This window comes from Physella acuta, unplaced genomic scaffold, assembly GCF_028476545.2.
Source record: "Physella acuta isolate Inbredline_101_S28 unplaced genomic scaffold, ASM2847654v3 ptg000376l, whole genome shotgun sequence".
In the NCBI taxonomy this organism is placed as follows: domain Eukaryota; kingdom Metazoa; phylum Mollusca; class Gastropoda; family Physidae; genus Physella; species Physella acuta.
In genome coordinates, this window is record NW_026731895.1 from 779696 (window position 1) to 802568 (window position 22873).

General features: G+C 34.7%; 1 protein-coding gene across 20 annotated transcripts in view; it reads left to right on the plus strand.

Annotated features, from left to right (window-relative positions):
* The window catches only part of LOC131941899 (dystrophin), a 301691-nt gene extending 282825 nt beyond the window's left edge, over positions 1-18866 (plus strand). For 14 of the 20 annotated variants that reach the window (XM_059301490.1, XM_059301480.1, XM_059301486.1 and 11 more), the window contains 21 exons: positions 3077-3137; positions 3572-3633; positions 3768-3842; positions 4266-4470; positions 4820-4905; positions 5151-5308; positions 5573-5739; positions 6758-6869; positions 7472-7608; positions 8308-8376; positions 8819-8860; positions 9791-9844; positions 10063-10137; positions 10796-10867; positions 11459-11476; positions 12711-12777; positions 12873-12964; positions 13278-13521; positions 14919-15075; positions 15213-15290; positions 16783-18866. In XM_059301490.1, the coding sequence (XP_059157473.1) occupies positions 3077-3137; positions 3572-3633; positions 3768-3842; positions 4266-4470; positions 4820-4905; positions 5151-5308; positions 5573-5739; positions 6758-6869; positions 7472-7608; positions 8308-8376; positions 8819-8860; positions 9791-9844; positions 10063-10137; positions 10796-10867; positions 11459-11476; positions 12711-12777; positions 12873-12964; positions 13278-13521; positions 14919-15075; positions 15213-15290; positions 16783-16925 (2174 nt within the window). In that variant the 3' untranslated portion in view covers positions 16926-18866. The remainder of the gene's footprint in view (positions 1-3076; positions 3138-3571; positions 3634-3767; positions 3843-4265; positions 4471-4819; positions 4906-5150; positions 5309-5572; positions 5740-6757; positions 6870-7471; positions 7609-8307; positions 8377-8818; positions 8861-9790; positions 9845-10062; positions 10138-10795; positions 10868-11458; positions 11477-12710; positions 12778-12872; positions 12965-13277; positions 13522-14918; positions 15076-15212; positions 15291-16782) is intronic. The other 6 variants (XM_059301481.1, XM_059301483.1, XM_059301482.1 and 3 more) reach the window with 6 other exon arrangements.
* The last annotated feature ends 4007 nt before the right edge of the window (positions 18867-22873 follow it).

Consider the following 22873-nt stretch of genomic DNA (forward strand, 5'->3'; position numbering starts at 1 on the left):
TGTCAATGCTTGCGTACTACGTCATACACACTCAAGTACTCGTTGACCCTCGGCTGTTACGGTGTTGTTACTTGCACGGATTTTACTCCTAACTTGTGGCTAGCATGTGGTGAACTTGTGTTTAAAGATCCTCAGTGAAATAATTGGGATTGACTTTTGAGGAACAGCTTGTAGCCAATCATGACGCGTGTGGCTGCGGAATCTGGGCCTAAGGTTATAAATGCATTCCGTGTTTCTATTGGTGGGTATTTTCTAGTGGACTGTCTATATTTCCCTAAAGTCTATAGTTGTAACTACACATGGTGTTTGGCATGGGTTCGAATCTTAGGTACATACTGAGTCGTGAAACCACATAGGCTACAACTTTTGTTGCAGATCTGACTGGTCACATACAACATTTGTTGTAGATCTGGCTGGCCATTTAACTGGCCACATACAACATTTGTTGTAGATCTGGCTAGCCATTTAACTGGCCACATACAACATTTGTTGTAGATCTGACTGGCCACATACAACATTTGTTGTAGATCTGGCTGGCCACATACAACATTTGTTGTAGATCTGGCTGGCCACATACAACATTTGTTGTAGATCTGGCTGGCCACATACAACATTTGTTGTAGATCTGGCTGGCCACATACAACATTTGTTGTAGATTCGGCTGGCCATTTAACTGGCCACATACAACATTTGTTGTAGATCTGGCTGGCCATTTAACTGGCCACATACAACATTTGTTGTAGATCTGGCTGGCCATTTAACTGGCCACATACAACATTTGTTGTAGATCTGACTGGCCATTTAACTGGCCACATACAGCATTTGTTGTAGATCTGGCTAGCCATTTAACTGGCCACATACATTTGTTGTAGATCTGGCTGGCCACTTAACTGGCCACATACAACATTTGTTGTAGATCTGGCTGGCCACATACAACATTTGTTGTAGATCTGGCTGGCCACTTAACTGGCCACATACAACATTTGTTGTAGATCTGACTGGCCACATACAACATTTGTTGTAGATCTGACTGGCCATTTAACTGGCCACATACAACATTTGTTGTAGATTCACATACACCATTTGTTGTAGATTCACATCCAACATTTGTTGAAGATTCACATACAACATTCAATGTAGATGTTGCCGGAAGAGGCTTGGCCCAGTGGAGACAACTTTTTCAAATGTTTGTGTGAATCACATTTGTCTGAGTCATGTAGCTCGCCAAACTTCGCTTTGATGAATCACGTGATGATTAGCGCGTGCAATCTAGAAAAAAACAGTTTAATTGACTTGTGCTGTATTTAAACATCACGCAGCATCAGACTCTACTTTTTTCTTCTCTCAGCTAAAAAGTTTTATCAGCAAGTCTGTGATTCCTTTAACTGTGTTTAAATAAAACAGCATCAGCTGACGCTTGGTTATGTTACAACACTCCTACCTACCCAAATCGAACGACTTAAGTTACATCCCTTTACACCATCAGTTAGAGTTCCCTTCTCTTGTGCTGAGAGAAACCATCAGCCGTTGTCAGTGAAGTTATGTGTCGTGGTGAGAGGTTCAAGGTTCAAAGTTCACCTTCCTGTGACCGTCCTAACACGCCCCTGGCTACGAATGTTGAAACAAAAACAAAATAATAGAGATCTGCCTTGTATTTTCTTGAAGACACAGACGTCTAAATATAGATTCAGTAAAACGTCTTCAGACAACTCATGGGGGGGGGGGGGGGGCTTGATGGTGTAATTTAGAAATCTTTTTTTTTTATATCTACAGGAGCACGTGTCAGACCCAACCTATATATATATATATATATATATATATATATATATATATATATATATATATATATATATATATATATATATATATATATATATATATATATATATATACATATATATATATATATATATATATAAAGTATTATTAAGAGAGAGAGAGAGAGAGAAAGAAAATAGAGATACTATGTTGCCTAAATCAGCAAATGAGTAGCATCCAATGTTTAACATTGCCCGATCGACAAAACTGCGGTATAGAAAATGTCCGATGACTCAACGTATCACAATCAAGTAATTATTTATGTACCGTCTTTGTTATGCCTGGCTGATCAATATATTTAACAAAGGAACATTTTCCAATAGTATGGCCGCAAGATGGATGAATTACGTTGCCTAGCTCCTACTGATCTAATATAGATTCAGGCCACAGGCTTGCCTCCCCTTATGATTACAATACAAGCCTATCATGATGACCCGTAGACTTACACTAGTAAATTTTATTCAATACGATTCGTTTTTGTTTTTAACCGCGAGACTAGCGCACGACATCGATCTGGGTCAAACTTGGGTTTTCATTATTTTAAAAATAAAATATTTTGAGTTTAACTTTTTTTGTTAATAGGCAAGTTCAGTCCAACACATGCTTCTTGAATTTGGCAATGCTATGCATTATTGTTGTAATTTAATTTCTCAACGATTTCTTGTTTGTTTATTAAAATGTTTTCAGATGCATGTAAATTAATTGTAAATCATCTAATTTTCTAACTCCTTAGTTAGCCTTATTAACTTTTTAGTATTAAGTACGTTGAAGATCAGGCAACTAACTAAATTACTAAACTTTCTAGACTCTAGTTACTAAGATAAGATTATTCAGTTAATCAACTTAGACTCTTAGACCTAGATCTATATCTAAAATTTAGTACTTTAGTCAACCTAAAGGGAAGTAATTGGATGGAAAGAAATACATTACAAATATCTAAACGACATTAAATAATGATTAGAGTAAAATACTCTCAATTTAAACCAGGTTTCCTTATTTAGGGCTGTTAGTTAGAAAATCAGCAACTTTTGCAATGTGTCAATAATCTGGCTAGTGCAGGCTTGCCACGCAGGAAAATTATAATCTCATTGAAATATTTTTTCTATTCTCTTGACTTCACTTGTCTTATCTATTCTATACCTCCCTCCTCTGACCCATGAACCTTACAGGTACAGTAAGGTTTTATTCAATAAACAGCATCAACATGTAATTAGCAATATGTCAACTGCAGGAATTATCAATAGTTAATTTTTTTCAGACTCTGTCGACGGTTCTTGGGAAAGGGCAGTCGCAGGGAACAAGGTGCCTTATTATATCAAGTAAGTCATTTTTTTTTTAAAACCTGAGCAAAAGTTGCCTTATTATATCAAGTAAGTCATTTTTTTTTTTAAACCTGAGCAAAGGTGATTGGAAGTATTGATTTAAGTATTGATTTTTGTGACCTTTGACCAGAGTTTCTTCCAGGCATCTCTTCGGGGGGGCTTTGCCCCCCCGAAAATTTTTTACCGCCCCCCCGAACGAAATGAAATTTATATAATTTATATAGAAAATATATACTTTTAACAGTGTCCGCCCCCCCCCCCGAAGAAAGTCTACCGCCCCCCCCGAAAATTTCAAGTGCCCCCCCGGAGAAAAAAGTCTGGAAGAAACACTGCCTTTGACTATGTTCTAGTTTAATCATTAGAAAAAAGCAGCTAGTCTTGAGATGAAATTAAGGGAAGCCACTCTATAATATATATTTTTTTCTTCTCAGTCATGCAACAGAAACAACTCAGTGGGACCACCCTCAACTAACTATTCTCATGGACGCATTGAGTAGGAATTATTTTTTATTTGTCCAGACCTTTTATTTTCTCTAGTTCTAGATTCTGACATTATTAAATAGTTTATTTCTTTTAAAAGTCATCGACAAACTGTCACATCTGAACTGTATGTATGATTTGTTTCAGTGGAGTTGAACAAAATTCGCTTTGCTGCGTACCGAACAGGCATGAAATTAAGAATGTTACAGAAAAAACTATGCTGTAAGTATAATGCTACTGTGTTGACATTAGATTATTGTACCAAAATCTGACTAAACAAACTTTAATCACAACTTGAAAATCTAAACTCTAAACTTGTTTCGCTAAACCAAGTGAAGATATTTTTTTATTGACAAACATCTGTTGTTTTTCTCATGGAGCTTATTCTACAAAATGGAATAATTCAAGCACAATATTTACTTTTTTTTTTAAATGTATAATATATCCGAGCAAAAAGATATCCTATTAATTACTCCTAAATAAATAAATATTTTACACTAATTAATAAGTATCTCCAATGTAGATAGAAGTAAAAAAAAAGGGGTCTATAATTCTTTGAGTGCCACATTACCTTTAATGTTTGTTGTTCCAGTGGATATGGTGTCCTTACAAATGCCACATTACCTCTAATGTTTGTTGTTCCAGTGGATATGGTGTCCTTACAAATGGCAGTCGAAGCTTTTGACAGCCATGGATTAAGGGGACGTAATGACAAGTTAATAGATGTAGGGGAGATGATTGAGTGCTTGTCTACAATTTTCGAGACAGCAGCTAAAGAGCATCCACAGATTGTCAATGTGCCTCTATCCATAGACCTCACTTTAAACTGGATATTGGACATTTATGACAGGTGATTAGTGTCAAACTCTCTTTCTTTTTTTTCCTTTTTGTTTTGTATTGGTCATGTTAGTTGATTTGTTTTGTATTTGTTGTTTTTGTTTTTGTATTTATTCTGTTGTACATAAACTTCAAATATTCCCACAATTATTTAGAATAACAGCTTGCTTAATAAAATTCTTAGAATTGCTTTTTTATCAGAGTTGTTAAACAAATTAATTTTTGACCATTTTTTTTAATGTGTGTTGAACTAGTGTTTGTAAATGTTATTTCTGTTTAATGTAATATCCTTTTTTTCTGACATACATTTTTCTCTACATTGAATGCCGTCTTTAATTATTTTTGACATTTATTCCTGTCAGTGTGAGAAGTGGCAAGGTACGAGTACTGTCCTTCAAGATTGGCCTTGTCTTGTTATGTCAAGCTCAGCTAGAAGACAAATACAGATGTAAGTCACGTATAATAAACTTTATTTGATCTAAGTCACGTATAACATACAAAACTTAATGTGTTTTATCTTGTGGGATAGTCTGGGTGGGGATGGAGAAAGATTTTTCTGAATACTTCACATGTGAACAAGTTTACCTCTAAGCTACGGATTAAATCAGTCAATACCAGGCTATTTTTGATTCATTTTTATTATGCTGTTTAAAACATGAAAAAAATATTATCTAAATGTGTCCTCTTTTCCAGATATTTTCAGACTAATCGCAGACACTAATGCCTTTGCTGACCAGAGGAAGCTCGGACTGCTGTTGCACGACTGCATGCAGATTCCAAGACAGCTTGGTGAGATCGCATCCTTTGGTGGCAGTAACATTGAACCCAGTGTCCGCAGTTGTTTTGAAAAAGTGAGATTTTCTTACAGAACTAATAAGTGTAAGAACTAATACCTAAAGAAGTAGAATGAGGGTATTCTGTAGTAAAATTAGCATATAAATGTTTTAAAAGATATAAATTATCTAAATATTTTTTTATTTCTAAAATTAAATTCTTACTTTGTCGTGCAATAGATAGGTGTGTATTTAAACCTTTTCTACTTATGTATCTTGTTTAAAAAAGCAATGTTTATTGGAAGTGAGTACCAGTTAACACGTGTGTTTTGCTTGAATTAGGCCAATGGAAGACCAGAAATAGAAGCCAGCCACTTCTTGGAATGGCTGAAGCTAGAACCCCAGTCACTGGTCTGGCTGCCAGTACTACATCGCCTTGCTGCCGCTGAGACAGCCAAGCACCAAGCTAAATGTAATGTTTGCAAGGAATTCCCTATTGTTGGTTTCAGGTAGGGACTTGTTTTTTTTTCTTGAGATTTTTATCAGGAAATAAATAGTAAGATGGTCACTCTATTTTATAAACCATGATTGTGCATTCATGGTTTCTAATGGCATAAACATTTTTTTAAAATATTCTTTCTTCTAAGTTTTAATGGCAAAGATTTTATCCTCAACCCCTCTACAAATGTATCAGTTGCTCTTAATAAGTGTGATAATTTCTACCATTGCGACACTACGTAATGGTGCCAATAGTTGCGACACTAAGTAATGGTGCCAATAGTTGCGACACTAAGTAATGGTGCCAATAATTGCGACACTACGTAATGGTGCCAATAGTTGCGACACTAAGTAATGGTGCCAATAATTGCGACACTAAGTAATGGTGCCAATAGTTGCGACACTAAGTAATGGTGCCAATAATTGCGACACTACGTAATGGTGCCAATAGTTGCGACACTAAGTAATGGTGCCAATAATTGCGACACTAAGTAATGGTGCCAATAGTTGCGACACTAAGTAATGGTGCCAATAATTGCGACACTACGTAATGGTGCCAATAGTTGCGACACTAAGTAATGGTGCCAATAATTGCGACACTACGTAATGGTGCCAATAGTTGCGACACTAAGTAATGGTACCAATAATTGCGACACTAAGTAATGGTGCCAATAATTGCGACACTAAGTAATGGTGCCAATAATTGTGACACTAAGTAATGGTGCCGATAATTGCGACACTAAGTAATGGTGCCAATAATTGCGACACTAAGTTATGGTGCCAATAATTGTGACACTAAGTAATGAGGCCAATAATTGCGACACTAAGTTATGGTGCCAATAATTGTGACACTAAGTAATGAGGCCAATAATTGCGACACTAAGTTATGGTGCCAATAATTGTGACACTAAGTAATGAGGCCAATAATTGTGACACTAAGTTATGGTGCCAATAATTGTGACACTAAGTAATGAGGCCAATAATTGTGACCTTTTCTAATGGTGTATGAATTTCTTCTGTTTTCTCCAGATACCGCTGCCTGAAATGTTTCAATTTTGATGTTTGTCAAAATTGTTTCTTCTCTGGTCGTACAGCAAAAAGCCACAAGTTGACCCATCCCATGCAGGAGTACTGCACGACTGTAAGTGTCTCTACGCACACAAATCTTGCTCTACACTATACTTGTCTGTTTGGTTCAAATAACTTCTTGCTATAACTGGTCTACATTAAATACAATATTAATCTCAGTGCCAAAAATGATGTTATTGTTAAATTATCTACTAGAAACTGAGCTATTAGCCATGCCTACCCTATTTTCTGGAGTATAAGGCTACTTTTTAATCCAGGAAAATCATCTTAAAAATCTAGGGTTGTTTTATACTACTCATATTATAAGACTGATATTGATACATTCCAAACTATCTTTTCAACTGGAACAGTTGAGGGTCGTCTTATAGGGGTCCAGTCCGTATATAAGTCAGAATATCCTGTTGTTTAAAGGAATCAGTTTAGAATTTTTCTAATGCTATGAGTTTAAGCTTGTGTATAGAGGAATCAGTTTAAAATTTTTCTAACGCTATGAGTTTAACTTGTGTATAGAGGAATCAGTTTAGAATTTTTCTAACGCTATGAGTTTAAGCTTGTGTATAGAGGAATCAGTTTAGAATTTTTCTAACGCTATGAGTTTAAGCTTGTGTATAGAGCTGTACTAGTCTGCATGTAATAACTCTCCTGTGTTCACAGACCACCTCTGGTGAAGATGTGAGAGACTTCTCCAAAGTGTTCAAGAATAAATTCAAGTCTAAACGACACTTTAAGAAACACCCACGTCGAGGCTATCTTCCAGTAGACTCTCATTTAGAAGGTGACAGTTTAGAGAGGTGAGTAGGTCTGAACTTTCTGCTTCAGGTGTGCATGGGTTTATTGTGTCTATCAGTTGGGTTAGTGTGTCTTAAGTGTTGTCTGTCTACCTGTTGGTTTTGTGTAGGTAAAACTACCAATTTATATATAAAACAAAATTTTTTGGTCAGATATAGATTAATGAGAATTTTGATGACAAGCTTCTTCAAGAATTAGTCTTTAAATGTTTTCTCATAGTATAGTACAAAATAGTTCTATAGATATCCCTTGTGATGTTTTTGTCATAGAATAATTAACTTATCATCCCTGGTTGTGTTGCATTTAAAGCTGTTTCAGTCTCTCAGTGATTCAACATGTGTGTATTTATATATATAAGTATATATATATATATATATATATATATATATATATATATATATACTTATATATATATATATATATATATATATATATATATATATATATATATATATATATATATATATATATATATATATATATATATATATATATATATACTTATATATATATATACATACATACATGTTTTTCATAGCTTGCTGTAATATATGTATTATGTTGTATTAGTGTTTGTAATGTCTGTTGTGTCGAATGTATGTGTTTGTCTCTTCTGTTGTATGTATATGTTTGTTGTATGTATGTTTGTCCAACGTGTATGTCTTGGCCTGCTGGACTACAAGTCTCCTCTGTTGTTTCAGCCCCAACCCATCACCTCAGCACAGCATTTCCCAGGACATGCATTCCAGACTTGAGATGATGTCTAGCAGGTCAGCACCTACATTTACCTGTTACTGTTCTACTGCACCTACATTTACCTGTTGTTCTACTGCACCTACATTTACCTGTCATTGTTCTACTGCACCTACAATTACCTGTCATTGTTCTACTGCACCTACAATTACCTGTCATTGTTCTACTGCACCTACATTTACCTGTCATTGTTCTACTGCACCTACATTTACCTGTTGTTGTTCTACTGCACCTACATTTACCTGTCTAAGTTCTACTGCACCTACATTTACCTGTCATAATTCAAACTAAAACACCTACATTAACCTATCATCCCTTAAACTACAGCTTTAACATTCTAAAGTTTATTTACCTCAATCAACCATAGCTAAACACATGAACACTGAGCTGAAAACTTCATTCATTCCATCACCTATGTCCTTTCTATTGCTTGAGATATTTTTTCCTTTGTTCTCCCAGGATTGCTGAAGTGGAGCAAAGACAGGGGGCGCCATCAGACATGTAAGTTTTCTTCACATCAGTCTCCCTTGTGTCTGCTAAACATTTTGATTCAACGCTGGTTCAGTAGCAGTTCCAACTTGTTTTTAACAACAACCAGCTTTGAATCAAACATGTAATACCATGCATCTTGCCCCCCCCCCCCCCCCCACCCTACAGTTACCACTAAACTTCACTTACTCCAGCCCTAAGCATGTTATTTTTTGTGTGTTGTAGTCTATTTTTAGTGTTCTCCTCAGCTGGGATATTTAAAAATTGCAAATGTTAAGATAAAACTTGTTTGGACTAAGCCCTAATAAGTAGACAGAAAAACACTGTATACTTTAGGGCAGGGCTTCTCAAATATGCTCCACCCTTGGCCCTTTTCATCTAAGCAAACTTCTCTGTGTCTTGATATAATGAAAGTAATTTTTATAACTTTCTAATGGAAATTAGAATACTGATAACACTTAAGTGACTAACATTTTGAGAAGCCCTGTCTTTATTTAAAATGTATTTATATTCTGTGCACACATGTTTAAACAATAGCCAAAGTATTATCCCATGTATTTATCACAAAGTATCTATCAAGTATATCAGTGTTTCTGTGTTATGATACTAATGCTTGCCTGATGAAGAGTTGTGTGTGTTATAACTCATAGATTACTTCCCATCTCTTGAATTGATAGGATTTTATTCTTTTTTTTATTTCGGTCTATTCAACTATTTGTTACCAAATTTTATTTTATGATTTTTTTTTTCTTGTACCAGCCATAACACAACACAAAAAATTATTCTTATAACAGTCACAAATTATACTGACACACAACAAGTATTTAAAAAATAGTTACTGGAACAAATATAAAATGACAGCAGTCATAAACTTAAACTGCTACACTGAAAGTTTCTTGTGTAGCAAAAAGCTAATGTAGATTAAATCCCCCAACATTTCAGACATGATGAGCACAAATTGATAGCACAGGCCTCTCAAAAACTGAGCACCACCAGGTACAGACCACCAGCATTTTATTCTCTTCACACTCAATTGTTTCCTTTCTAATTCTGTTCCTGTTTTTAAAAATCTCACATAATAAACTTAATACTTTTTTTAATGGGTTAGTTGTAAAGAAGAAATGGTTCAGCTTTTGTTTGTAAGGAAGAAATGATAGAGGTTTATGCTAACCTACAGCAAGCACACTGTGTATTGTTGTGTTTCTCTCTTCCAGGACTGAAGAAATAAAGAAACCTTCAGACCTTTACCCTTCTGATAGTATTAAACAAACTAGTGAGAGTCACACCAGGTAGTGGTTTCTTTCTTTCACTGGCTTTAGTTGCTAGTTCATTTGTGGAGATTGATGGATTGTTTAAAGATAGGCAATACTCATCGTCATTCAGATATAACTTACCACTCACTGTTGATGGGGTTTTATCATTCACTGTTCATCAGTTAACATCATTCTCCATTATGCGACTTCACAATTCACTGTTCTCTGAACATCACAATTCATTATCCATTTAATATCACCATTCATGATCCACTTGATATCACCATTCATGGTCCACTTGATATCACCATTCACTATCCAACCACTCATGCATTAAACACAGATAGACATGACAGAAGCCCCTCCATACCAAGCCCACTCAGACTAAAGCCCTACGACCTGCGCATGTTTGACTTGGCTTAGGGTGCAGACTAGTTTTGGCTTGGTCATGACTGCAAATAACTTATACCTAGCATTTATTTTAGAATCAGTGATTGGACATCAACATCAATTGTAGAAAATTAATTAAATGATTAAACTTCAACAAACCAAATTAGTTCAATTATGTAGTTAATTTTAATTTCATTATAAAGTATTTTGACCCCAGAACTGCAAAGTATTTTGACAACGAATTGTTTCATTGCATGATTTTATTTTTTACTTTTATTGATTGCATGTTCACTTTCTTGCACAGCGAGGCTGATGAGCATTTGCTAATTAAATCCCACTCAGCCAGTCTCATTAAATCAAAGTACATTATCAAGAGGTGCTTACATTTTATTTTCTCTTTTCACTTGTTTTATTGCATGCCATCTGAAATTGTTGAGCTTTATAAGAAATATCACTAACTAAAACAATATGAAAACACCTGCGTTACTGTAGAAATGCACATGTAATTAATTAGGTTTTTAAGTCTATTTGCTAATTTTAATTTCACATTAGGCTATAAACACATTAGTAGGCTATAAACACATTAGTATGCTATAAACACATTAGTAGGCTATAAACACATTAGTAGGTTATAAACACATTAGTAGGCTATAAACACATTAGTAGGTTATAAACACATTAGTAGGCTATAAACACATTAGTAGGCTATAAACACATTAGTAGGCTATAAACACATTAGTAGGCTATAAACACATTAGTAGGCTATCAACACATTAGTAGGCTATCAACACATTAGTAGGCTATCAACACATTAGTAGGCTATCAACACATTAGTAGGCTATCAACACATTAGTAGGCTATCAACACATTAGTAGGCTATAAACACATTAGTAGGCTATAAACACATTAGTAGGCTACACACTTGACTCAAAAATGAGCTATATGCTCTTTTATTTTCTATTTTCAGAACCTATGTTAAATCCAGGTACTCAGTCATAAGACCATTTGTTTGTTTTTTTAATTTAGGATTGATCTAACTTGCATACAGAAAGATTTTAAAATACACCATACTGTAGATTAAAATAAGTATCTGTCTTTATTTTTATCAAAGAAATTTTAAAAACTACACACAAAAGTGATGCAAATAGTTACCTTTCAGTTTTTAAAGTTTAGTTGCAATTTTTAAACCTTTACAAATGAATACAGGTACTTTAACACTTGGTTGTTGTTTGGTTGTTTTTAAATTCTAACCTAGAAAAACTTTTTTCATGTTTTTAATTTCATCTTTTGTGTCATTTTTTTATTCTCCAAATACTCTGGTACGGTGTCAATAATTAAAACGTCATATCCAGTATCTGTCCCTGGGTGACAACCTAAACTGTTGTTTATTTTAACAAATGTCATGACCCTTGGCCTTTTAAACCATTCAAAACATTTGTTTTCTTATTTCCCTTTTCATTATAGTTGTATTACCATTCTGATTTAAATGTCATAAATTTTTTTTTCCAAGACTGAAATAGCAATTGAAAAAAAAATTATTTTTTAGATTCAGAAATATTTTTATCATTAAACTTGGGGGGGAAAGGTTGAGGAAAAAATTATGACAAAGCACATGTGTAACTGCTATCAAATGTTTTAATCGCTGGTGAATTCTTATAGTCTCCCTTTACTCTGAACTTTACTTCATTGCTTATTTCATGTTGTACCCAAGTTAATAACTCTTAACAGGTTTTAGGAAATCAAGAACAGTCACTCTCCTTAAAGCATTTTTTTTAATACATCATCCTCTATTAGTTTTGCTATAGTGGTTTTTAGCTTTAAAAATGTATGTTATCATAACCCAGCAGTTTCTCTTTGTATTTTATTTAAACAAGATTTTTACTAAAAAATTTGTTGCTATCTTGGCAGAATGTTTTCTTGCATTATCCCACTATACGCTTTCAGGTTTAGGTTTATAAATTTTTAAGCACATCACTACATTATGTAATTATTATATGTACATGATCTATTTCCAGCTTAAAGTATATTAAAACTGTTGAAAATTTGGGAAGAATCATGAATAATTTCAATGTTTTATTCTATTTGATGCAATTGTTCAGATATTTAATGAATCTTATCATTGTTAAAAAAAATATTAACTGTGTGTTTTTAATGTACTTTACTTGTGTGAAACTCTTCTTTGTCTCAGTTTAAAAACTTTTTCTGCTCTCTTTCCTTAGAGAGGACGAGCACCACCTTATAGCCCAGTACTGCTCCAGCCTCAATGGTGACCCCTCCTCTCATGCTGTAAGTCAGAGCAACTTTCTAACACATTTAGTTCTAGCGCTGCTTTAAGTCTCTCAGTTGCAGCAGCTGTTTCATCAATTGTTTCTTGACTTCAGTTAAAAAGTCCCATGCAGATTATGATGGCTGTCGATGCTGAGCAGAGGCATGAATTGGAGCACATGATTAGAGATCTTGAAGAAGAAAACAAGTAAGTTTGACTTGTCTTTACAATACTTTACCTACAAGTAGGCTCTACTTTATTTTAATAATTTATATACAAGTAGGTTTTTATGTTTATATAGAAGTAGGTTTTTTAATTCTTTACACATACATGTACAGAATTAGATTTCCTATTTTATTTAGTTTGAAAATTTAATATAGAAATGGATTGAATAAGAAAAATTAAACTTATTTACTTTTAAGGGTTATCTAAATAAAATTGAAGCAGAATTTGATTAATTTAAAATTATTTATTGAACATCGCAAGAGAGTGTAATCTATTTATATAACTACTATAACAGAACATTGCAAGCTGAGTACGATCGACTACGTCAAGCATCCCAACAGAGGTCTGGAAGCTCCCCCAGGCTATACGGGGAGGAAGAAGGCTTGAACGGCAGCAATAACAGGGATGAGGAGATGCTGGCTGAAGCCAAACTGCTGCGGCACCACAAGGGGAGGCTGGAGGCCAGGATGAGGGTGCTGGAGGATCACAATCATCAGCTGGAGGCGCAGCTGGGTCGTCTCAAGCAGTTGTTGGATCAGGTAGTAGGTTTTGTAGGTTTTTGTTGGGTTAGGTAGTAGGTTTAGTAGGTTTTTGTTTGATCAGGTAGGGTAGTAGGTTTAGTAGGTTTTTGTTAGATCAGGTAGGGTAGTAGGTTTAGTAGGTTTTTCTTAGATTAGGTAGGGTAGTAGGTTTAGTAGGTTTTTCTTAGGTTAGATAGGGTAGTAGGTTTAGTAGGTTTTTCTTAGATTAGGTAGGGTAGTAGGTTTAGTAGGTGTTTGTTAGGTTAGGTGGGGTAGTAGGTTTAGTAGGTTATTGTTGGGTTAGGTAGGGTAGTAGGTTTTTCTTAGATTAGGTAGAGTAGTAGGTTTTTGTGAAATTAGGTATGTTAGTAGGTTTTAGTAGATCAGATAGGGTAGTAGGTTTAATAGGTTTTTTGTTGGACCAGGTAGTGTAATAGTTTTTTTTTTAGATCAGCAGGTGTTAACTTAAACAGATTAGCTAGGCAAGTGTTAACTTAAACAGATTAGCTAGGCCAGGGGTTCCCAACCTTTTTTTACTCTAGAGCACATTCTAAAATATCGGTAGGGTGGCGGGCACCACCTATTTTAAGTCGACAAACTCCTCCCAGAGGCGTAGCAACCGTTCCCGTCACCCGGGGACAAAACTTTCGATTTGCACCCCACCCCCCCACCCCCCCCACCCCCCCCCCCCCCCCACCCCCTCAAGCTTTTGATTTCCATCCCCTTCAACTTTTCAATAATGTTTATGAAAAAAATTCTGTCTCTGTCGAATAGTGAGAGGCACATACGAATCGTTCGACGGGCGCCATGGCGCCCGCGGGCACGGGGTTGGGAACCCCTGAGCGAGGCAGATGTTAACTTAAACAGATTAGCTAGGCAGGTGTGGACTTACCAGGCAGTAGATGGGACACAGGATAAAAAGATGTATTTTCCCTTTTGTAAAAACATGCACATTACCTGATGTTGTAAAAACATGCACATTACCTGATGTTGTAAAAACATGCACATCACCTGATTTGTAAAAACATAAACATCACCTGATGTTGTAAAAACATGCACATCACCTGATGTTGTAAAAACATGAACATCACCTCATGTTGTAAAAACATGCACATCACCTGATGTTGTAAAAACATGAACATCACCTGATGTTGTAAAAACATGAACATCACCTGATGTTGTAAAAACATGAACATCACCTGATGTTGTAAAAACATGCACATCACCTGATGTTGTAAAAACATGCACATCACCTGATGTTGTAAAAACATGCACATCACCTGATGTTGTAAAAACATGAACATCACCTGATGTTGTAAAAACATGAACATCACCTGATGTTGTAAAAACATGAACATCACCTGATGTTGTAAAAACATGAACATCACCTGATGTTGCTGATTGTTTTCTTTCAGCCACAGGCAGACAAAAGTTTCCTCTCTATTGACTCATCATCTAGGACAACACCCATGACGACACCATCCTCCTCAGTCAGCTCCCTCCACACGGGTCAGCCACGCTACCGCCTTGCTCCACAGCTTGAGTCAACACCCCACACCAACGGCCATTTAGGTCATTTGTTTTTCTTTTTCCATCATTGTTTTTTTTTTACACTGTTATACTTAATCTATAAAATACAAGAATATGTATTTTTATAAAAATGTTGGATTATCCGTTGTATAACGAAGGTGATGTATATTTCTATCCAGGTTTAGATGATCCTGACATCAGTGGTATCCTAGCAGATGTAAACAGTCCACCACACTACAGCGCCATCAAAGCTAGAGGTCTGTAGATGTTCGTGTCCATGTATTGTTCACATTGTGTTCATCTTGTGTCCATGTATTGTTCACATTGTGTTCATCTTGTGTCCATGTATTGTTCACATTGTGTTCATGTGGTGTCCACATTATGCCCAGGTTGTGTTCATATTGTGTCCATGTTGTGTCCATGTTGTGTTCATATTGTGCCCATGTTGTGTTCATATTGTGTCCATGTTGTGTCCATATTGTGTTCATATTGTGTCCATGTTGTGTTCATATTGTGTCCACATTGTGTCCATGTTGTGTTCATATTGTGTCCATGCTGTGCTCATATTGTGTCCATGTTGTGTTCATATTGTGTCCATTTTGTGTTCATATTGTGTCCACATTGTGTCCACGTTGTGTTCATATTGTGTCCATGCTGTGCTGGCATTGTGTCCATGTTGTGCTCATATTGTGTCCATATTGTGTTCATATTGTGTCCATGTTGTGTTCATATTGTGTCCATGTTGTGTTCATATTGTGTCCATGTTGTGTTCATATTGTGTCCACATTGTGTCCATGTTGTGTTCATATTGTGTCCATGTTGTGTTCATATTGTGTCCATGTTGTGTTCATATTGTGTCCATGTTGTGTTCATATTGTGTCCATTTTGTGTTCATATTGTGTCCATGTTGTGTTCATATTGTGTCCACGTTGTGTTCATATTGTGTCCATGTTGTGCTGGCATTGTGTCCATGTTGTGTTCATATTGTGTCCACGTTGTGTTCATATTGTGTCCATGTTGTGTTCATATTGTGTCCACGTTGTGTTCATATTGTGTCCATGTTGTGCTGGCATTGTGTCCATGTTGTGTTCATATTGTGTCTATGTTGTGCTCATATTGTGTCCATGTTGTGCTCATATTGTGTCCATGTTGTGCTCATATTGTGTCCACGTTGTGTTCATATTGTGTCCATGTTGTGCTGGCATTGTGTCCATGTTGTGTTCATATTGTGTCCATATTGTGTTCATATTGTGTCCATGCTGTGTTCATATTGTGTCCATGCTGTGCTCATATTGTGTCCATGTTGTGTTCATATTGTGTCCATGCTGTGTTCATATTGTGTCCATGTTGTGCTGGCATTGTGTCCATGTTGTGTTCATATTGTGTCCACGTTGTGTTCATATTGTGTCCATGTTGTGTTCATATTGTGTCCACGTTGTGTTCATATTGTGTCCATGTTGTGCTGGCATTGTGTCCATGTTGTGTTCATATTGTGTCCATGTTGTGTTCATGTTGTGTCCATGTTGTGTTCATATTGTGTCCATGTTGTGTTCATGTTGTGCTCATATTGTGTCCATTTTGTGTTCATATTGTGTCCACGTTGTGTTCATATTGTGTCCACGTTGTGTTCATATTGTGTCCATGTTGTGTTCATATTGTGTCCACACTGTATTATTTTTAACAATGTGCCACTTGCATCTCTCAATAAAACTACCAGGAGAAATATGACCAAGATACTTTCTGCTTCAGGTGGTGCCAACGTTGGAGATCTGTTTCACATAGCTGGTGAAGTGGGCCAAGCTGTCGGCTCACTAGTGACTGTCATGACAGACGAGGACGCAGCAATAAATGGCAGTGAAACCGAGGGCATCAAGCACACAGAGAGGCTGTAGAAATGGCCTGGCTTCAAGTTGTAACTAATTCCACTCATGTATTTTAAATGTGATGTTATGTATAAACTATATGCTCGTACGGTCTGGTTCTTAGTTAGCCCTGTGGTGTCATTTGAAGGATGTCATTTTTATAAATATTATATATAATATATATATATATATACCTGAATCAGGAAATAGAAATATATGCTAAATAGTCAAAGTATATTTCTTTGCATAATGTTTAAACTACAATTGTATTCTCTAATTTGAATTTGTGTAGACAACTTGTAGGAATATTGTGAGTAGAGTCTTTCAGATTCAGTTGAATCTGGGAGGCTTTTAGATGTAGCAGCTCTTGTTACTGATAGCCCTAGCGCAGTTGATTTCATGTGAAAACAGTTTGCTATTTGTTACTTATCTATTCCCTGATTTAGATGTTGTTCAGTTGTTTGTTTTTTTTCTGTTCTTCATGAGACGTGAATACTGAGAAAGTGAAAGTACAGAATCTGGTGGAAATGATTGTTTTGGATGGTGACATTTGCTAAAATAAATTCAAATAGTTTTTTATATCCATCCTTGTTAGCTGACCAGTACAAATGCTCATATCCATCAAGCATACATCAATTTTCTAAAAATAATTTTAAAGTGCCTGTTTTTTGTTTTTTTAATCTTGACATAGGCAAGGTGGTTGATTCATTCCTTAAGGGAAAATTTTTTAAATCTCTTCGTGTTTCAATGATAATGTGCTTGAAATCAATTTTTGTGATCTTTTACCAGCAAAATTTGGTGGGGCTGGTGAAAGTATTTGTATAGCATCATTGAGATGGAGGCAGCATGCAACAATCTGTGACTTGATGTGACTATCCTGTAATGTTTCCTTACTCTCTCACTTGTATCTACACAAGTTGCCTTAACCTTTGACCTGGGGTGAAATTGTTTTGGTTGGATTAGACATGTATTCAACTGTTACTATTATTTAAATTTATGCTGAAGATCCAGTTCTTCACAAAAGTGACAGATTTTCAAGCTGTTCCTTCCTCCCCCCTCCTCTTCCATGTTAAATCCCTGTATAGTTCAGTTGAATTATACTTTTTTGTTTGTGCTGCAGATACAAAAATGTCACTTGTATTTTTTTTATTTGCACTAATCTATAGTTTTTTTGAAATAACATCTACTATTTGATCCACATTTTTCTTAATTTTACTGCCACATTAGGGATATTATGGTGTGCACAAAAATGTTCTCAATTGTTTATATTAACAATAATTTCAGTAGAATGAATTTATTTGAGGCTTCAAGACAATGTATTTCTTGTTTAATTTTGTATTATTCATAGAATATTTTGACCAGATCCCTTTGATTTCTGCTAGCAACCGAATGTGAATGTACTACACTGGCAGTTCTCTCCCCTGTAGATCTTCAAGAATCTGATGGTACATGTTTAATATTACAGGCATAATGCCAGAAGCAAATATTCAGCCCAAGCAATAGCAGTGATGGAATTAATTATAGCAAATATTTGTAGGTGGTTGTATGTCTGTTCAATTGTATGATTGGTTGGTTTAATTTGCAAGCAGTTTAACAATTCTACTTTTGTTTTAAATATATTATCCAAAGAATAAAATACTGATCAACAAAAAAATGTTCTGGAATGTTGATCACATTACTAAATTAGCTTCCACTGATAGCTGTTTTTTTTTTTGTTACTTCATTTCAGAACAGAACTTTGTCCTTTGCACTTTAAAATTATATGAGTTGGTAATTTTGTGTTCTGAATTATTTAGACAAAAACGTATATTGGTTATCAAACATAAACTTACATAATATCTATGTATTTATCTGGCATAACAAAGTGACAAAATTGTAATTGTTCAAAACGTTATCAACAAATATATAAACAGGTTATTTTTATTTACTGGATATACTTGTGTAAAATAATAAAGTTTATAAGTATTCTTATGGTGTCTTCACTTCATATTTTTATCATAGCAGAATGTTATAGGTGTAATTGTTCTAGGGGGGGGGGGGTGTCTGCCTTGCTAAGTGGGGGTGTTCTAGTCTGTTAGTGGATGAGGAGGGACTGACAAACCAATAGAAAAGTTTTAGTTGATTGAATAATGGTTCAGAGAATTACATTCATGTAGGCCTATTGATGAAAACACATTTCAATTATTTTAATCTATTTATTAGAAAACTCCATTGACATACAAATTGAATTTTTAAAAAAAACCATTTAGAATTGATGAGTTTACAGATGTCTTGATTGTCAAAAAAACACATTTTTTAAAATAACATTTATAATATGTTAAAAATGTAAAGACGACAGCCCAGTTAACAAGAAAATAGTTTGACAGCAATAAAACATTCATGTAGTAAATATTAAGTTACGCTGACTTAAAGAATCACAAATAGGGACATGATAGTTGTCTGAAAAAAGACAACACTAGATACTAAATGTTTAGTTACCACATTAAGTATTAAGATTACATTTAATACTTCATAATATTTTAGGAACAGTTTGCATTTATTAATATAATTAATATACACTTCATGTTAATGACTAAAATAAAAAATTTAAAAACCCTTATAAAATTGGGTACTTAAAAAAATAAGTTAAAAGCTGAATATTGTCATTAAGTGTTTATTATTTTTGACAAATTATCATATAGGAATAATACAGGCATCTAAAAGAAAATTTTAATCACACAAAAAGATACATTTGTAGCTCAGGTAATAAATATTATATTTAGTTTAATTAAAATGTTACGATAACATGTAATTTTTTATTATTTCTTAAACTAGTTCACAAATGGATCAATTTGAAAACACTCAAAGAAATTGACAGAAAAATAATAAAACACAAGAATAGGTTTGCTCTACATTATACAGTAATAAATATTACATTAAGCTTTTTTTAAACTTCAAGGCAAAAAGCAGAAATGGCTGGATTATTTATTATATCCTACCAAAATATTCAAAATACACAAACCATAAATATTAAATATTATAACTGTCATGAAATTTCTAAAACATCAATACATTTCTTTGAAAATTTGTAGTATATAAAGAGAAAATGCAATTGATTTTCTCTATGATATAGACTAAAAATACATTTTCTCTAGGCCTATCTATAATATTTGATACAGTATATCACAACATACTTCTATTAAAGCCTTTACATTATTAACAATTAGGCAACTTTTTCGCACATTATTATTCTAGGGCGATTTTAAACACCTAAAACTAAACCGATAGATTACCTAATAGGCTACATCACAATATAGCTCCTCAAGTTCGTTTACATGTTTGAATATTTTTTTTTAATTATTTTTTTTTGTTTGTCTGATTGGGTAATGGAGAGAATCTGCTCTATGTGGAGAGCTGTAAAATAGTATGTAGGTAAAGAACAATTTTTGTTTTCAGACAGACTGTTAATCACAAATTTATTTAAAGACGTTAATTAATTAATTGATTGGTAGATTAACCACATTAATTTTAAAAGTTTAGAAAAACGACTTTACTTTGAGTGAATAGTGACGTCACAGGATTTGTTTACTTTTTAGTACAATAAATGGCGGCTCCAATACAAGATTTCTTATCTTATTCAGATCTTTAACGCGTTATAAAGCTAATTTTCTGTCGGCTATAACTTTAACAATACGTCAGTTTGCTGTTTTTATTACGTTCCTTATTATTACTTATATCAATTTTCAACTGTCTTTTTCATTTAGTTTTACAATAAATTTCTCTAGCTCTACAATCTGTCCAAAAAAGTTATTTATAGATCTAGATCTAGAATCTATGTCAAACCAAAGATTAATTAGTTAAATATACAATCCATTTTAAAATCATAATACATTTTTGAGTTTCTTTATTAAACTACTTTAGTCCTTAAATACTTTATATAAATCTTTGTGATTTATCTATCTAGATCTAGAATAGGTCTAATCTAGATCTAGCAAGAGCTACGCAAAAACTAGACTTAAGACTTAAGCAAACCAGTCGTAGAATATAGATAATTCTATCTAGATTTAGATAATTGTAATAGATTGAAATAATCGTGAGGTCAAGGGAACTCACTCTCTGTATTAGTATTATATTTATATTGTTATCTTGAGTGATGTCCCTTACATGTTGTTATCTATATATAGTGGTCTCTGGTCACTTCTCTCTCTCTCTTTGCATCATGGCGTCTGTACATAATAAAGACTGTTAATAACCAACGCGGCTTCTCGTCAGTCATTACAATCCACGTCATTTGGCGACGAAGGATAAACATCTACTAGAAAGAGCACCTACTTACGCAAAAAAGAGGTTTGCTAGAGCTTATTAGCTAATTATTTCTAGAATTATGGCGCTGTATGGCCAAATAAAAGAATTTGATGCGAATGATGAAATCATTCAAGATTACCTAGAGAGGTTAAGCTTTTACCTAGAAGCTAACGACGTGACAATAGAAGCCAAAAAGAGAGCTGTTTTGTTAACAGTCATAGGGCCTCAACAATTCAGGCTACTAAAGGACTTATGCGCACCAGCTAGTCCAGATACCAAGAGCTTTAACGAGCTGAGCAAATTGCTAACAGACCACCATGCGCCTACCCCATCAAAGTTTCTATGTAGAGCTAGATTTGACAGTAGGACTCGTCAACCAAACGAGTCGATATCAGAATATGTTGCTGCTTTACGTCATTTAAGTAGATTCTGTGAATTTGGAGAAACGCTGTCTGACAGATTATGTGAAAAGTTTGTGACAGGTGTAAACAGCCCTGATATTCAAAGAAAGTTGCTGCTCGAGTCAGATCTAACATTGGAAAAAGCAATACAACTTGCAACTTCACTCCAGCAGTCATCAGATGCGGCGAAATCTCTAACGCCTTCAGGGATCCATGCAGTAAACAGCAGGTTAGTCAACAAACACCAACCCCATCAGAGCATTCCAACTTATGCTAAACAGCCTGCTCGTTCAAATCCTAGATCTAAATCTAGTAATAATTATCAAAAATGTCATCGATGCAAAGGTCCCCATGCATCTCATCGGTGCAAGTTCAAGTCTGCAACTTGTTATAAGTGCAGTAAGCAAGGTCACATTGCCAAGGCCTGCTTTGCAAAGTCTTCGTCTGTTGCTAAATCTAGCCAGTCAAGACAGTACCGCAACCAAAAGCAGCACTATGTTAACTCTCACCAAGACTACCTAACCCAACCAATGAACCACTCTACCTGTGAAAATGCTCAAATTGATTTGCAGCCGGATTTCAACCTGTTCTCTGTTAAATCAATAAGTCATGCTCCCATCAATGTACAAGTTAATATCAACGGTAAGAGCATCAGCTTCCAACTTGACACTGGAGCATCTCTAACAGTCATAACAAAGAAAGATTTTGACGCTGTCACTGGAGGATCAGTGTCTCTACAGCCGTGTCACAAGTGTCTAACAACATACACTGGTGACAATGTTCCGGTAATAGGAGAGTGTATGGTTCATGTAAGTTATAATGGTCAAAGTGTTAAACTTCCTCTTCTTGTGGTTGAAGGAAATGGACCGCCATTACTAGGTAGGAACTGGTTAAGTGATCTTAAGTTAAATTGGGAGAGTATTTGTTCATTGAAGAATGTAAAAGAATCTAGTCTTACTTCACTAGATAAAGTTATATCTGAAAATAAATGTGTTTTTGGTAATTCAGGATTACTAAATGATAGAACAGTGAAGTTAAGCATTAAAGACACAAATCCAAGATACTGCAAAGCTAGAGTTCCACCTTATGCAATGAGGAATAAAATTGAAAATGAGCTAAGTAGATTGGAATCTAATGGCATCATAAAGAAGGTAGACTATTCTGATTGGGCGACACCCATTGTGCCAGTGTTAAAGAAGGATGGTTCTATAAGAATTTGTGGAGATTATAAAACTACACTGAATAAGCAAATAGAGCTAAATAGGTACCCTATACCTAACATTGAGGAAATTT